Source organism: Phlebotomus argentipes, unplaced genomic scaffold (genome assembly GCF_947086385.1).
Source record: "Phlebotomus argentipes unplaced genomic scaffold, Phlebotomus argentipes genome assembly contig_5, whole genome shotgun sequence".
In the NCBI taxonomy this organism is placed as follows: domain Eukaryota; kingdom Metazoa; phylum Arthropoda; class Insecta; order Diptera; family Psychodidae; genus Phlebotomus; species Phlebotomus argentipes.
The window spans coordinates 5,177,428-5,189,863 of record NW_026776165.1 but is presented as its reverse complement, the minus strand read 5'-3'; the positions used below and the strand labels follow the sequence as shown (position 1 = coordinate 5,189,863).

Genomic DNA, 12,436 nt, shown 5'->3' with positions numbered 1-12,436 from the left:
CCTTTGTCTATGCTTGATAACAGAGCTTTCGAGTGCAATCAATTTAGAGTCTTGATAGATTCTTCAGTGCATTGAGCACCTTGAGAGTGAAAAGAAGCCAAAATGAGTGTTGAAAATCCTGAGCAGATCAACAAGTTTCTCGAACTCCGTGAATATCACGCGAAGATTTATCTGCAGAAGTACAAGCATTGGCTGAAGTGGAATCCAAAGGGAAAGGACACTGTTCTGGACATTGGCTGCGCGACTGGAAGACTCAGTCATGAACTGATCTATCCAATTGTGCCGAAAGACTACTCCAAATATCTCTGCACAGTCAAATCCCCAGCACTGCTGGATGAGGTGAAGAAGGCCTTCGTTGACGATCCAAAAGTGTCCTTCGAAGTCTTCGATTTGAATGCAGAGTCAAAGTCCAAATTGGGAGTGTTTGATCACATCTTCTCCCTCTTCAGCTTTGGCTGGTTGGCAGATCAGCGAAAGTGTTTCCAGGGTGTTTATGAGCTGTTATCACCTGGCGGAGATTGCTTTCTGATATTCGCCGCCGGCAGTCTCTACATGGATGTCCTCACGGAGCTGAACGGCAAGGCCAGGTGGAAGAAATTTGTGCCAAATCCAGACGAAATGTACCCTTTTCCATACAGAAAGGACCCCGATCCCGTGAAAAGTGTCACAGAAATGATGGAATCAATTGGATTTGTCAATATTAATGTTAAATTGGAGAAATCCCTCTACGTTTTTGCCACCACGGATGAATTTCTCGGTAAATTGCTGTCACAAATATATGGAATTTATTAATTTGAGCATTATAACGAACTTATTTTTTTTTCATTCTGTTTAGGGTTTTTCAAGGGACTGCCTAATCCTCTGCAGCACATGACGACAATAGAGCAGGAAGATTACCTGAAACAAGCCGCAGATATTGCAATTGGGCACAATTTAATCGGAGAAATGAGTGACAGAAAGCCTAACGACACAGTTTCCGAAGTATTCGTTATCTATGGGAGAAAGAATGGAAATTAACACAAACTTGACCTTCACCATTTTGATTAACTCTTATCACATGTTGAGTCCAAATAAATTTGAATATTGTCAATAATTATAATTCAGTGTCTAATTTGCTGTTCAGTGAAATAGTCGCAGAAATGTATCGTGACTTCAATCCCTCACTGTACGACAAGTTCAGTCGCATAAGAACATCTCAGTTCGAGATAGTCCTGGAAAAGCACAAGCATCTTCTGAAGTGGAAGCCAAAGGCATCCATTCTGGACATTGGATGTGGAACTGGAAATTTATCTCGCGAGATGATTTATCCTCTCTTTCCCGAGGATTTCATCCAATTCGTCTGTCTAGATTACAATGAAAGGATGCTTCAGGAGGCGAAGAAGCAGTACAAAGACGATGAAAGAGTTTCCTTCGCGCTGAAGGACATAAATGAGACACTCGACAAAGAAATGCACGGACAATTCGATCATATCTTCTCAACTTACTGCTTAATGTGGTTGAAGGAGCAGAAAACGGCTTTTAAAAACATCCATCAATTGCTCTCCCCGCAAGGATCTTGCTTCCTGATGATGGTTGATCGCCATGCAGTTATTGACACACTTTGTCAACTCCTGGACAAGCCAAGATGGAAGACTTTTGTTCCAGACTCAGACGAAATATATCCTTTTCCGTACCGAAAGGTGAAAGATCCTGTCAAAACCGCCAGTGAGGCTATGAAGTCTATTGGTTACGTCAATGTGCAAGTCTTTCTGGACAAATCAGATTTTGCATTCAAGGATGAAGAGGAATTTCTTGGTATATGAAATTTCCATGCATTTTGTGATTCAAAGGATGATTTATAGTGTTTGAATTCCAGGATACTTCAAATCCATTCCGAGTCCTCTGCCTCTGATGACTCTTGAGGAGCAGGAAGACTTCCTCAGCGATGCCGTGGAATTTGCCTACGCCAATCAGGCAATCAATAAGTCTGGCGAGACTTCAGTCACTGGAACATTGTTATTGATTTATGGTGAGAAATAAATATCTAAAACCCCTTCTAAATCAATCACTTTGACCTGAAAGTCATTGGCACGATATCTCACCTTATCTTCGCCTCTAAAGTTGACCTTCACCCTGAATATAATCAACTGTCTCGAGTCAGTTTCTTCAGTTTCCACTAAACTGTCTGACAGACAAGACATTGCGTGCAAAATGAGTGCAGAATTTAACTCTGATTTCCTCGATAAGTACAGCAGGATCAGGTCTAGCCATTTGGAATCCTATTTGGCCAAGCATGGTCATCTGTTCAAGTGGAAACCTCGCGAAAATGTGCTCGATATCGGCTGTGGAACTGGCGATTTGTCTTCCAAATACATCTATCCATTCCTTCCCAAGGACATCAGTGCATTCGTCTGCGCGGACATCAAGGAAAACTTGGTGCAATTGACCAAAACTCGCTTCCAAGGCAATCCCAAAGTGTCCTGCGAGCAAATGGACATCCTTGCACCCATTCAAGAGGATCAGAAGTCAAAATACGATCACATCTTCAGTATTTTCCTGCTAATGTGGATTGCAGATCAAAAGAAGGCTCTTGGGAACATCTTTGAGCTTCTTAACACTGACGGAGGATGTTTCCTGGTTCTTGTTCATCAATACGTTTTTATAGATATCATTTATCAGCTGCTTGAGAAGCCAAAGTGGAAGAAGTTTGTCCCAAATGTCGACGAAATGTATCCTTTCCCCTACAGAAAGGACAAGGATCCCGTGGACACGATAACGAAGCTTATGAAGGACATTGGATACAAGAACATCAAGGTTTACTTGGAGGAATCAACGTTTGCTTTCACCAGCGAAGAAGAATATTTAGGTGAGGGTGGAAATTCAAAGAAAATTGCTGGCATTTTAAATATTTGAATCTTTGCAGGATTTTTCCAGGCTATACCAAATCCCATGTCGCTGATGACTTCTGCAGAACAGAAGGAATATCTCCAGGAAGCTGTTGATCTGGCTTACAGTTACAATATGATTAGAGAATCGGGAAAAATTAATGATGTTATTGGAACAATTCTCGTTATTTATGCTGAAAAATAGAAGAAATCGAAACCGTTTTTCACTCCTTCATTAAATTAGCGCGTCTCTCATTCAACACATGAAGAGAGAGGTGTAAAATGTTGCATTCATATTACACTTTATGCTGCATCAATTTAGCATTATTTGCACCTTTATTATTCACCCCTTCAATGGCCAGAGCAGCAATATTCATCTCACCTTTTTGCCCCGCGACGCGAGAACACCATTCGAAATAATAATTTTGATGCCACTCTATAAACACATTTTATGATGCCTCCGCGGTTTGGTTGAGGCAAGAAAAAAGAGGTGTTGCGCGCCTCGTTCCGCCTTGTTAAAGTCAAAGAGTCGCCCGAAGCATGGAGGACGCCATATTTCGTCCCTTGTTGGTTTCTTAATAATTGGAGTGTAATGAAAGGAATTTTAATAAACTCCAATATTTATTTGCTGTTTGTATTCCTTTTATTATCTCCCCCCCCCCCCCCCCCCCACTCCATCCCATTTGCCTGCTTCGCCGTCGCTTTTATATTGAATGCAATAAAAATTTTTCAATAGGCCCAGCGGACTTGCATATGCAAACGTATATATATGATGATCTCTCTCTCTTGCCTTAGCATGCACTGTTGGACTTGAGAACACTTCCCATCCATAATATGCAAAGTGAGGCACACGCGGTCACACAATGGCTTCTGGGTATTTTTCCTCATCGCGCGGTCTGAATTTCACAATTGAACCATTTGGAATTCCTCCATATTATATTATTACACACTCTCTCAGAGGCAATTATCCCAGAATCGGCAAATTTTCCTGCCAACTTTTGATGGTCTCGTGATTTATTTCACCTCTCTTCCTTTTCCCATGCGAAATTGGGATCACATTGATTTATGCGAAATTACCTCATTGAAGACATGCCAAAGACAATGGCGCGCTCAATGATGAAAGCCTGCGTAATTTTGCACTAAAATGCACTTTAAGCCGCATGCAATTTATTTTCGACGCTTTGAGGAAGTGCTCAGATTGCACAGTGCGATATTGTAAACTGATCGTTTCGCTTAACTCACAACAGGCGCGGGTTTATTGGCTATTTTCCCGCATGGAAACCGCCACTAAAAACAGAACCTTTCTTTGTGCAAATCTCCGCGAATAACGCATTGTTGGAGAAAGTGTGGTGAAAAGAAATTCTCCAGGGAGTCTTTCATGCAAATTGATCATTTATTTCTTGGCATAAACAACTAATAAGTTCCCAAAACCACCGGTTTCTCTATCTTCACCCGCTTCGTTGATGATCTTCTTCGAATGTGCAATCTCAACGGCCTCTTTTATGTACTCTTGCTGCTCTTCAGCAGTCATCAAGTGCATTGGATTTGGAAGGGCTTTGAAGAATCCTAAGAATTACAAGGGAAATTTAAGACTCTGTGTGTTAATTTTCACATAAACTGCGGTTCTTTCTCACCCAAAAACTCCTCCTCGTCTTTGTACGTGAAGTAAATTGTCTCAGTAAACACATGAAACTGAGCAAATCCAGCTTCTTTCAATCGCTCCTCAACAGTTGCAGCAGAATTGGGATCTTTTCTGTACGGATGAGGATAGAAATCTTCTGGTTTAGGAACAAATTTTGCCCACTTTGGCTTTGCAAGAAGATCAAACATAACTTCAACAAAATCATGCTTATCCACGATTATCAGAAAGCACTCTCCGTCAGTTGATAAGAGGTTGTTAATGTTGTGAAAAGCCCTTTTCTGGTTCTTCACCCAATTGAGGCAATAAAAGCTGAAGATGTGGTTAAATTTATCTTTAAAATCTTCTTTCAATTCACTGCCAATGTCCAGAATATGGAAGGAAATGTTGGGTATTCCTTTGAACTGCACTTGAGACTTTTCAATCATATCTTCAGAGATGTCTGCGCAGGATAAGACGTTAAAATCGGGCGGAAGAAGAGGGTAAATGTACTTTTTCGTCATATCGCCAGTGCCACAGCCAATATCCAAGACTGATTCCTCAGCTTTCCATGTCAACAAGTGTCCGTGATCAGTGAGAAATCTCACAATATGTTCTTCTCTAACTCTGCTGAATTTATTATAGAGAGACTTTTCGAATTCGCGCTTCATTTTGACGTCTGAACTGTCGAAGAGATTATAGAATACTGACTTCTGTTATCAAAAATACACACGCAATTCTTCATATCACGTCTGATGTTACTTAATTACCCCACTTTATAACCCCCATTTAATCATTAAACGTTAAACCATTATCATGAATTACGCTATGAACACAATAATTAATCTATTAACTCTAAAATTATACATTTTTTAGCCAAGTGTGTTTCTTTCTTTCATTTGTAAATTATCGCATGCGTAATGATCTTTTTTTTACATTATTTACATTATATTATCATGCCCATTATTATTTATAATTATTAATCTTGTAATGAGTTTCATAATAAATACATTGCATGCCGGTTGTTATGATTTGTTTAAATATGCAATTATTTATCAATTAAATGCGCTCTAAAAATTCATTTATTCTTTTTTCGCATAAACCACTACATAATTACCAAAACCACCGGTTTTTCTATCTTCACCAGCTTCATTTATGATCTTCTTCGAGCGAGCGCTCTCAACAGCTTCCTTTAAGTATTCTTGGTGTTCTTCAGCAGTCATCAAATGCATTGGATTGGGAAGTGATTTGAAAAATCCTACAAATATGATTGACAATAGATTTTCTAACTGTAACAGCAAAAATTCAACGATATTTACCCAAAAACTCCTCTTCAGTTTTAAACGTGTAATAAATGGTCTCAAGATGAACTCGAATATCACAAAATCCAGCAGATTTCATACTATTTATTATGGTTTCAACAGTGTTGCGATCTTTTCTGTACGGAAAAGGATAAGTTTCGCCAGGATTCGGGACGAATTTTGCCCACTTTGGCTTGTCCAGAAGATTAAACACAACTTCTATCAAATCATGCTTGTCCACAAATATCAGAAAACACTCTCCATCATTGGCTAAGAGGCTGTAAATGTTGCGAAAAGCTGTCTTAATGCATTTAACCCACATTAAGCAATAGAGACTGAAGATGTGGTTAAATTTATCCTTCCAATGATCTTTCAATTCACTGCAAATATCCAAAATGTCGAAGGAAACTTTGGGTATTCCTTTGAACTGTATTTCAGCCACTTCAAGCAAATCTCCAGAGATGTCTGAACAAACTAACTGCTGAAAATCCTCAGGGAGAAGAGGATAAATTAATTTGTGCGTTATATCGCCAGATCCACAGCCAATATCCAGGATAAATTCGTTCGGTTTCCATGTCAACAAGTGTCCATAATTATCCAGATATATCTTTGTGTGATGCTCGCGAATTTGACTGAATTCTTTGAGAAGACACTTATCAAAACCACCACTCATTGCAACGTTCAAACACTGAGACAGTTCAAGCTGCACTAACATAAGATGCGGAAAAATCATGTCACACTGAGAAAATATGAGGATTAGTAAACATAGATAAGATTGTGCAAGATTTCGCACAACTGATATACTTTGTCGCTTAACCAAAGGTAATCAATGAAAATAAAAGCATCGTGTATGAAGTGTTGAAAGTGGCAAATTTCACTTGCATTGAAATTTCTAATCAATTTAGTGAATGATATTTGAAATCCATGTCAAATCCATTATTCTCAGTGTCTAACAATAATAATGCAATAGTAAACTTTATCATTGTCTCTCCGATCGACAGATAACATTGGGGAAAACACTTCAGAAACCTCAAAGAAACGTTCCTCTTGACGATTGTGTCCTTTCTCTTGACATCTTTTCTATCACAATTCCATCGCCAAAGTGCTGGTCTTCTTTTGATGTTTGCCACCAGTTGGTAGAGTTTGTGATTGTTTCAAGAGACCATCGAGATGTCTTGAACAAATTACCGAACAAATTCCTTCAGGAGCGAGTGAAGGATGCACACGAAAAGGTGTACTTTGTCGGTGGAGTTTGCCAAAGGATTCAAACCACTTGAGATCTCATGTTTAATTCCGTGTTGCAGTTCTTCTCCGAAAGCTTTCGTATTTGCTGTGTGTCTATATGCCCAAGGATGGCTCTCAGAGCACATTTATAAGTGCTCCTGAATTGCTGTTTCCCTCGCCTCGGCTTTCTTCCAATCCTCCAAATCACACACACTCTCAGCAAATACACTAATGGCGCGCCATTAAATATCTGTCAATATTCAAAAGGAAAAAATTGTGCGCGCGGAGTGCAATTTCGTGAAAAATGGAAGGCAAAAGGCACCAAATTGTATTACAGCAAATGACAAGGAGAGTGTGAGTGAAAATACCGCAAGAATCTTCGAATTTCACTCTATTCTTATTTGTCACTTCAGAGCTTGAAGAAAAAAGCAAAATCAATTTAGTGCTGAATGAGCTTTCAGCGAAAAGCTTTTCCATCAATTTCGCACGCATTTTGACATTCGAGTGATGATTCTCTCTCTCCCCATCGTGGAAACCATGATGGCATCATTAAATATTCAAAAGTGCTCTAATGGAAAAAGAGAGACAAGAATTTTCAGGTCATATGTGAGCGTGTCATGAGCATCTCTTCCACCACAAAAGCCACACATCAAAGTGCTAGGCTTAAATGGCTCATGAGGAGTCGTGCAACTTTTAAGAGCTTTCGCATATCTTATTTAATTAAATGCGCTGCTCGATTAAGTCACGTTGGGTGTAATTTCACTGTAAATTAATCCCACGCGTGTTTACGCACTATAATTGACTATCTTTTGCATTCATTTAACCTTGCCACAGATGTTATTATTCAACATAAAACACCCAGAGCGAGAGAGTCATTCATCAGTGGTGCTTTTGAGGTGCGTGAGAAAAGTTTAAATCTGGGTGAAAATGAGTCAATTCAACGGAGATCTTCTTTGGGAATTCAATAGGATTAATTATGCATGTTTCGAAAAGTTTTTTGGAAAATACGGACAGTTTATCCAGTGGAAATCGAACGAATTTATTCTAGATATTGGATGTGGATCTGGCGATTTAACTCACAAGTACATTTATCCACTTCTTCCAAAGGACTTTCAACAATTTCTCATCACAGACATCAACAGAGACATGATTGAAGTGGCCAAAAGGTTTTTCGTCGAAGAGCAGAAAGTTTCCTGTGACATTCTGGACATTTCTAGTGAATTACCAAATGAATTGACGAACAAATTTAATCACATCTTCTGTCTTAACTGCTTAATGTGGGTGAAAAACCAAAGGAAAGCCTTTGAGAATATCTACAATCTCTTATCAGCGGATGGACAATTTTTCCTCTACTTTGTTACTAAACACGCCTTAATGGATACTCAAATGGAATTGTGTGCAAGACAGAAATGGAGGAAATTCATAAAAAATCCAGAAGATTTTTATCCTTTCCCCTACAGAAGTGATCAAAATGCAGTTGAAACTATCAAAGAAATGATGAAATCTATTGGATTTACTGATTTCAACATACATTCTGAAGTCTCAACGTTTGCATTTTGCGATGAAAGTGAATTTTTGGGTAAGAATTGCAATTTAACTCACTGAAAAATAATTATCATGCTGTTTTCCAGGATTTTTCAAGGCTCTTCCCAATCCATTGCACTCGATGACACCTTCAGAGCAAGAAGATTATCTGAAAGAAGCTGTCGATTTAGCGACAGCGAAGAATCTTATCCACGAATCCGGAGAAAGCAAAGAAAGTGGTACTCATTTTGTAGTTTACGGCCGGAAATAGACAAGAAAATAGATGTGCTTTTCACCATTTGAGTGACTTTCATTGGAAAGGATGTTTACCTTTGCCGTCATGCCATTGAGTAAATTGAGCTGAAGAGAGGATTAAAAAGTCAAACGTCTTCTCTCGGGCGAATGTTGAGAGAGAGTTTGTGGCCCATAAATAGCTGTAAGAAATTCATCCTTGAGGCAATTCGATATTAAGAGATAGAGAATCAATAAATATCTCAGCTTTATTGCGGCACGAGTGACTTGGAGATGTTGTACGAAAAACGTGGTGTCCGTATAAAAATTAAATTGATTTCGGCAGACATTCAATGCGGGTCAATCTCTGGGACACAACTTCGTGACTGACCGAAGGGTGTCTATAAATTTGTACTCGAGTGTGGCCTCAAATCTCAATCAATTATTCAATCGCCCGTGTGTATTTCACATGCCCGAATCGCCTCTCCACGACCCTGGACGTCCATCTGAAATACGATGCAATCCTTTTTGATTAGATTTAAAAATTTAACCCATCCAGCCGAGTCCGTGGCTTAATCAAATTCATGATTTTTCCCCTCCACCCACTGCAAATGCGCCATTCAGGACACGGGAATTTATTGGAATCGCTCCGAGAGGAAATATTGACTGTCGACTTTTTGCCCATCCTGTATATTTTTTCTTCACTCGCCCCAAGAAACACTCCAACAATCCATCTCTCCAAGACGAGGTGATTAATGGGCAAATCGTGGAATTTTCAGCGTGAAATATTTTATTCTATTTGTCAACTTTTTCTCCCTCACAGATCTTCCCTAAATCTATATATTTTTCCCCTCTTAGAACACCAGCCACAAATGGATTTTCCCTTCGCCACTATTTCCCATTTGCCAAATTCATCTTGCAATTTTTTTTCGCAGTGCACGCCCATCACTTCCCACGGGGGAAAGTCAACAAGGAGTGCCAAGGGGGTGGCCAAGAAAGGCGATCAAGGGACGAAGTGTGAGTAAGAAAGTTATAAAATTCATGAGATTTGAATAAATTCGAACCAATTAAAACATTTATGTGCTTAAAATGATCATTTTTCTACGATTTCTTTCGCTTTTTAGCCAATTCTCAAATAGATGGCACTCCTTTTGCCACTCACGCGCCCCTTGTAAATTCATCTTCGTCCACTGTTTGGCGCGGGAAAAGGCTTCAGCTGCTCTTCTCGCAGTTGGATAAAAAAGACATGGAAGGGAATGACTTGATGGGGTATTGAGGCAAAAATCGACAAATTGAAAATGTGTTACTCAGTGGGAGTTGCAAATCTCCATCGCCTTTATGGCTTGTGATCACGAAGGCCTCGGCATCGTGGCTCACCTGGACTTAGGAAGAGTTGTTATGGATTTTTAATGATTGCATTTATAAGAGGATTTTAATAAATTTGTTTGTCCAACACACTCAACCTCCGATTGCCACCTCAGAGACACGCAATTTCCCCTTCTTGTGCACACAACAAATTCATATCCACTGACAGTTCAGAGGCCATTTCAATTCACTTCTCTGCATAAACAACGAGAATTGCTCCAGTTTTTTTTCCTCTCTGTCAGTCTCACGAATGACTTTATTGGCAATCTTGCTGTTCTTCAGCAGTCATTATAAGTGAACAGGATTTGGAATGATTTTAAAAAAGCCTGAGATCAATTTATAGTAAATCTTTCCACTTCAGGAGATGCTTTTGCTTCTCAAAAATGATATTTGCATCGGATTTCTTAACTCTTTTGGGATTGTCAACACTGAATTCATCACAACTTTCAATGAAAAACGTCTTGTCAACGCAAATTAAAGCGAAACACTGGATGAATAACATCACAGCATATTTTATCAGATAATTCACCAGACAAGAACGTGAGAAAATCACGCAGATAAGGGAAAATTTTATCAATTCATGAAAGGAAAATTGCTCTCTGAGAATACAGATTAGATTATCAGCGCTCTTCTTTTCCCTTGCACAATCGCAAGACGCTGTTTTTGCAAGAAAAGACATGCCAAAGACAACACGAATATTCTTCATATCACACAAATCTCATCATTAACGCATAGCTGAAGCCGCGCGATGGCAGCGTCTGGAATTCCGAGTGAGGATTTTAGAACGTCTGAAAGGGTGGGAAAGATGAAAGGACCCTCAATCGCTCCACAAAGTGCCCGCCAAGAGAAACCCTGCCTATTTGTTTCTCATTATGGACTGACAAACTGTACAAATATCAGCGCACTCTGCGATATATTTCCCCCCCCTCAGCTGAGAAGCACTCCAGAAGTGTCATGTAATTTTTCATCTGACACAATTCTGACTCTTTGCCCGGTGTCGGCGCAGCAGCAGGAACAAAACAATGAAGAGTTAACACAACAATTCCATCTCTAATTCATGTTCTCAGCCTCGCGGATCCCACAGAGATAGTGCGCGCTGGCAATCTTCCCGCCTTTTCCACTGTACTTAGAATTATCGGCGTATATACACGAAATTGTATTAATTACACTCGATTCAGTTTCATGGAGTCCGCGCGCCGTACAAGAGCAATAAATTGGACACACGGCGAGCGGGAGGGGGCGAGACGCTGGGCATGAATCAACGCAGAGATTCTTGGCGGTAGTAAATCAGCGCGGCGGCCTCTGCCGCCGTCGTTGGCTTGTCGATGGATTATTGGTGTTTGTAATCTGCAAAATCAATAAGCATGTTCCTGCCGATGGGTCGTGTGTGCACTATCATCAGGCATCAAGTGGCAGCCGAGCAGAAGCTTACACGGCCTCACCGCCACTGACCACCGATGGAATTTTCACCTATCCGAAACCCTCTGGCCTCTGGTGAGGAATGCTGGCATGCGGTGCAGTATTAAATTTCCAGCCCAGAAACATCATGCGGCATCCGCCTAGGATTGCACAGCGCACACTGGGGCGGCGGGAGGCGCGCCGAGTGGCCAAAAGGATTATGCCACACACATGTTTCACATCTTCGGACAGATGATATTGAAGGCAAACAAGTGGGGCCTCCAGATGCTATCGCCAGCCACCATCGTTGCGTGGAAGGATGCAGAATGCAGATTGCCACAGTTCGATATTCAATCAGAACCACTTAATAGGTGAATAAAGCAAAGAGAGTGGAGGCAGTAATTCTATTTAGTGTGCCCGAGCACGAAACTCATGTTCAATGAAGCGCGGCCTATTCAATATTAATACTCCAAAGGAAGTTGTGAGCGATGCTCGTTCTCAATATTTGCAACTAAATACACCAATAATTCTCCCCGACCCGTCGAGGGGAGGGCAATGGATGCTCTTCAGCCATTGCACCCACTTCGCCAGCTCAGCTGAGTGCATTCCATTCATCACGGCGCGTCTCTAATTGAGAATCACATCAAGAGGATCTAACTTTTCATCTTTCCATCAAAGCGCCACACGCTTCACGAGTGACATATAGAGACGTCTCACGACTGTGCTGATGATTCTCACAGATATATAAAGACAAGGGGCACATAAGCACGGTCGGAAGTGGTAAAATAGAATATATGCATTGCAAAAGCTTCTGCAGCAACAAATTGAGGGATTTTCTATGTTATTTTGCCTAGAAAAATCAATTTCGTTGCATTTTCGTGATGAAATAACACTCAAAATCATCAAATCTG

The 12,436-nt window shown here is 40.3% G+C and overlaps 4 protein-coding genes across 6 annotated transcripts in view; 2 read left to right on the top strand and 2 right to left on the bottom strand.

Annotated features, from left to right (window-relative positions):
- LOC132255862 (possible lysine-specific histone demethylase 1-like) overlaps nt 1-12,436 on the bottom strand; it is a 262,687-nt gene that overhangs the window by 114,524 nt on the left and 135,727 nt on the right. The window lies entirely within an intron of this gene.
- Nucleotides 103-1,017, top strand: LOC132265772 (juvenile hormone acid O-methyltransferase-like). The gene is made up of 2 exons (XM_059766546.1): nt 103-757; nt 836-1,017. The coding sequence occupies exons 1-2, from the start codon at nt 103-105 to the stop codon at nt 1,015-1,017; spliced, it is 837 nt and encodes a 278-aa protein (XP_059622529.1).
- Nucleotides 5,058-6,484, bottom strand: LOC132255443 (juvenile hormone acid O-methyltransferase-like). 3 transcript variants are annotated; one of them, XM_059751481.1, is made up of 3 exons: nt 5,802-6,484; nt 5,600-5,740; nt 5,058-5,166 (listed from the first exon to the last, which is right to left on the bottom strand). In XM_059751481.1, exons 1-3 carry the CDS (start codon nt 6,454-6,456, stop codon nt 5,150-5,152), a joined length of 813 nt encoding a protein of 270 aa, XP_059607464.1. In that variant the 5' UTR covers nt 6,457-6,484; the 3' UTR covers nt 5,058-5,149. The 3 variants fall into 3 exon arrangements, with proteins under 3 accessions (XP_059607464.1, XP_059607465.1, XP_059607463.1); XM_059751482.1 differs by lacking the exon at nt 5,600-5,740 and having other exon boundaries at nt 5,070-5,166; XM_059751480.1 differs by lacking the exon at nt 5,058-5,166 and having other exon boundaries at nt 5,203-5,740.
- Nucleotides 7,896-8,806, top strand: LOC132255424 (juvenile hormone acid O-methyltransferase-like). Its single transcript, XM_059751445.1, has 2 exons — nt 7,896-8,586; nt 8,639-8,806. The coding sequence occupies exons 1-2, from the start codon at nt 7,935-7,937 to the stop codon at nt 8,800-8,802; spliced, it is 816 nt and encodes a 271-aa protein (XP_059607428.1). The 5' UTR covers nt 7,896-7,934; the 3' UTR covers nt 8,803-8,806.

What these genes read in the sequence shown, in the direction of transcription:
- LOC132255424 (XM_059751445.1), top strand. Translation starts at nt 7,935, where the DNA reads ATGAGTCAATTCAACGGAGATCTTCTTTGGGAATTCAATAGGATTAAT. An exon ending in CGATGAAAGTGAATTTTTGG is followed by an intron (nt 8,587 to 8,638) that starts GTAAGAATTGCA and finishes GCTGTTTTCCAG; the next exon opens with GATTTTTCAAGGCTCTTCCC.
- LOC132265772 (XM_059766546.1), top strand. Translation starts at nt 103, where the DNA reads ATGAGTGTTGAAAATCCTGAGCAGATCAACAAGTTTCTCGAACTCCGT. An exon ending in CACCACGGATGAATTTCTCG is followed by an intron (nt 758 to 835) that starts GTAAATTGCTGT and finishes CATTCTGTTTAG; the next exon opens with GGTTTTTCAAGGGACTGCCT.
- LOC132255443 (XM_059751480.1), bottom strand. Translation starts at nt 6,456, where the DNA reads ATGAGTGGTGGTTTTGATAAGTGTCTTCTCAAAGAATTCAGTCAAATT. An exon ending in AACTGAAGAGGAGTTTTTGG is followed by an intron (nt 5,741 to 5,801) that starts GTAAATATCGTT and finishes TCATATTTGTAG; the next exon opens with GATTTTTCAAATCACTTCCC.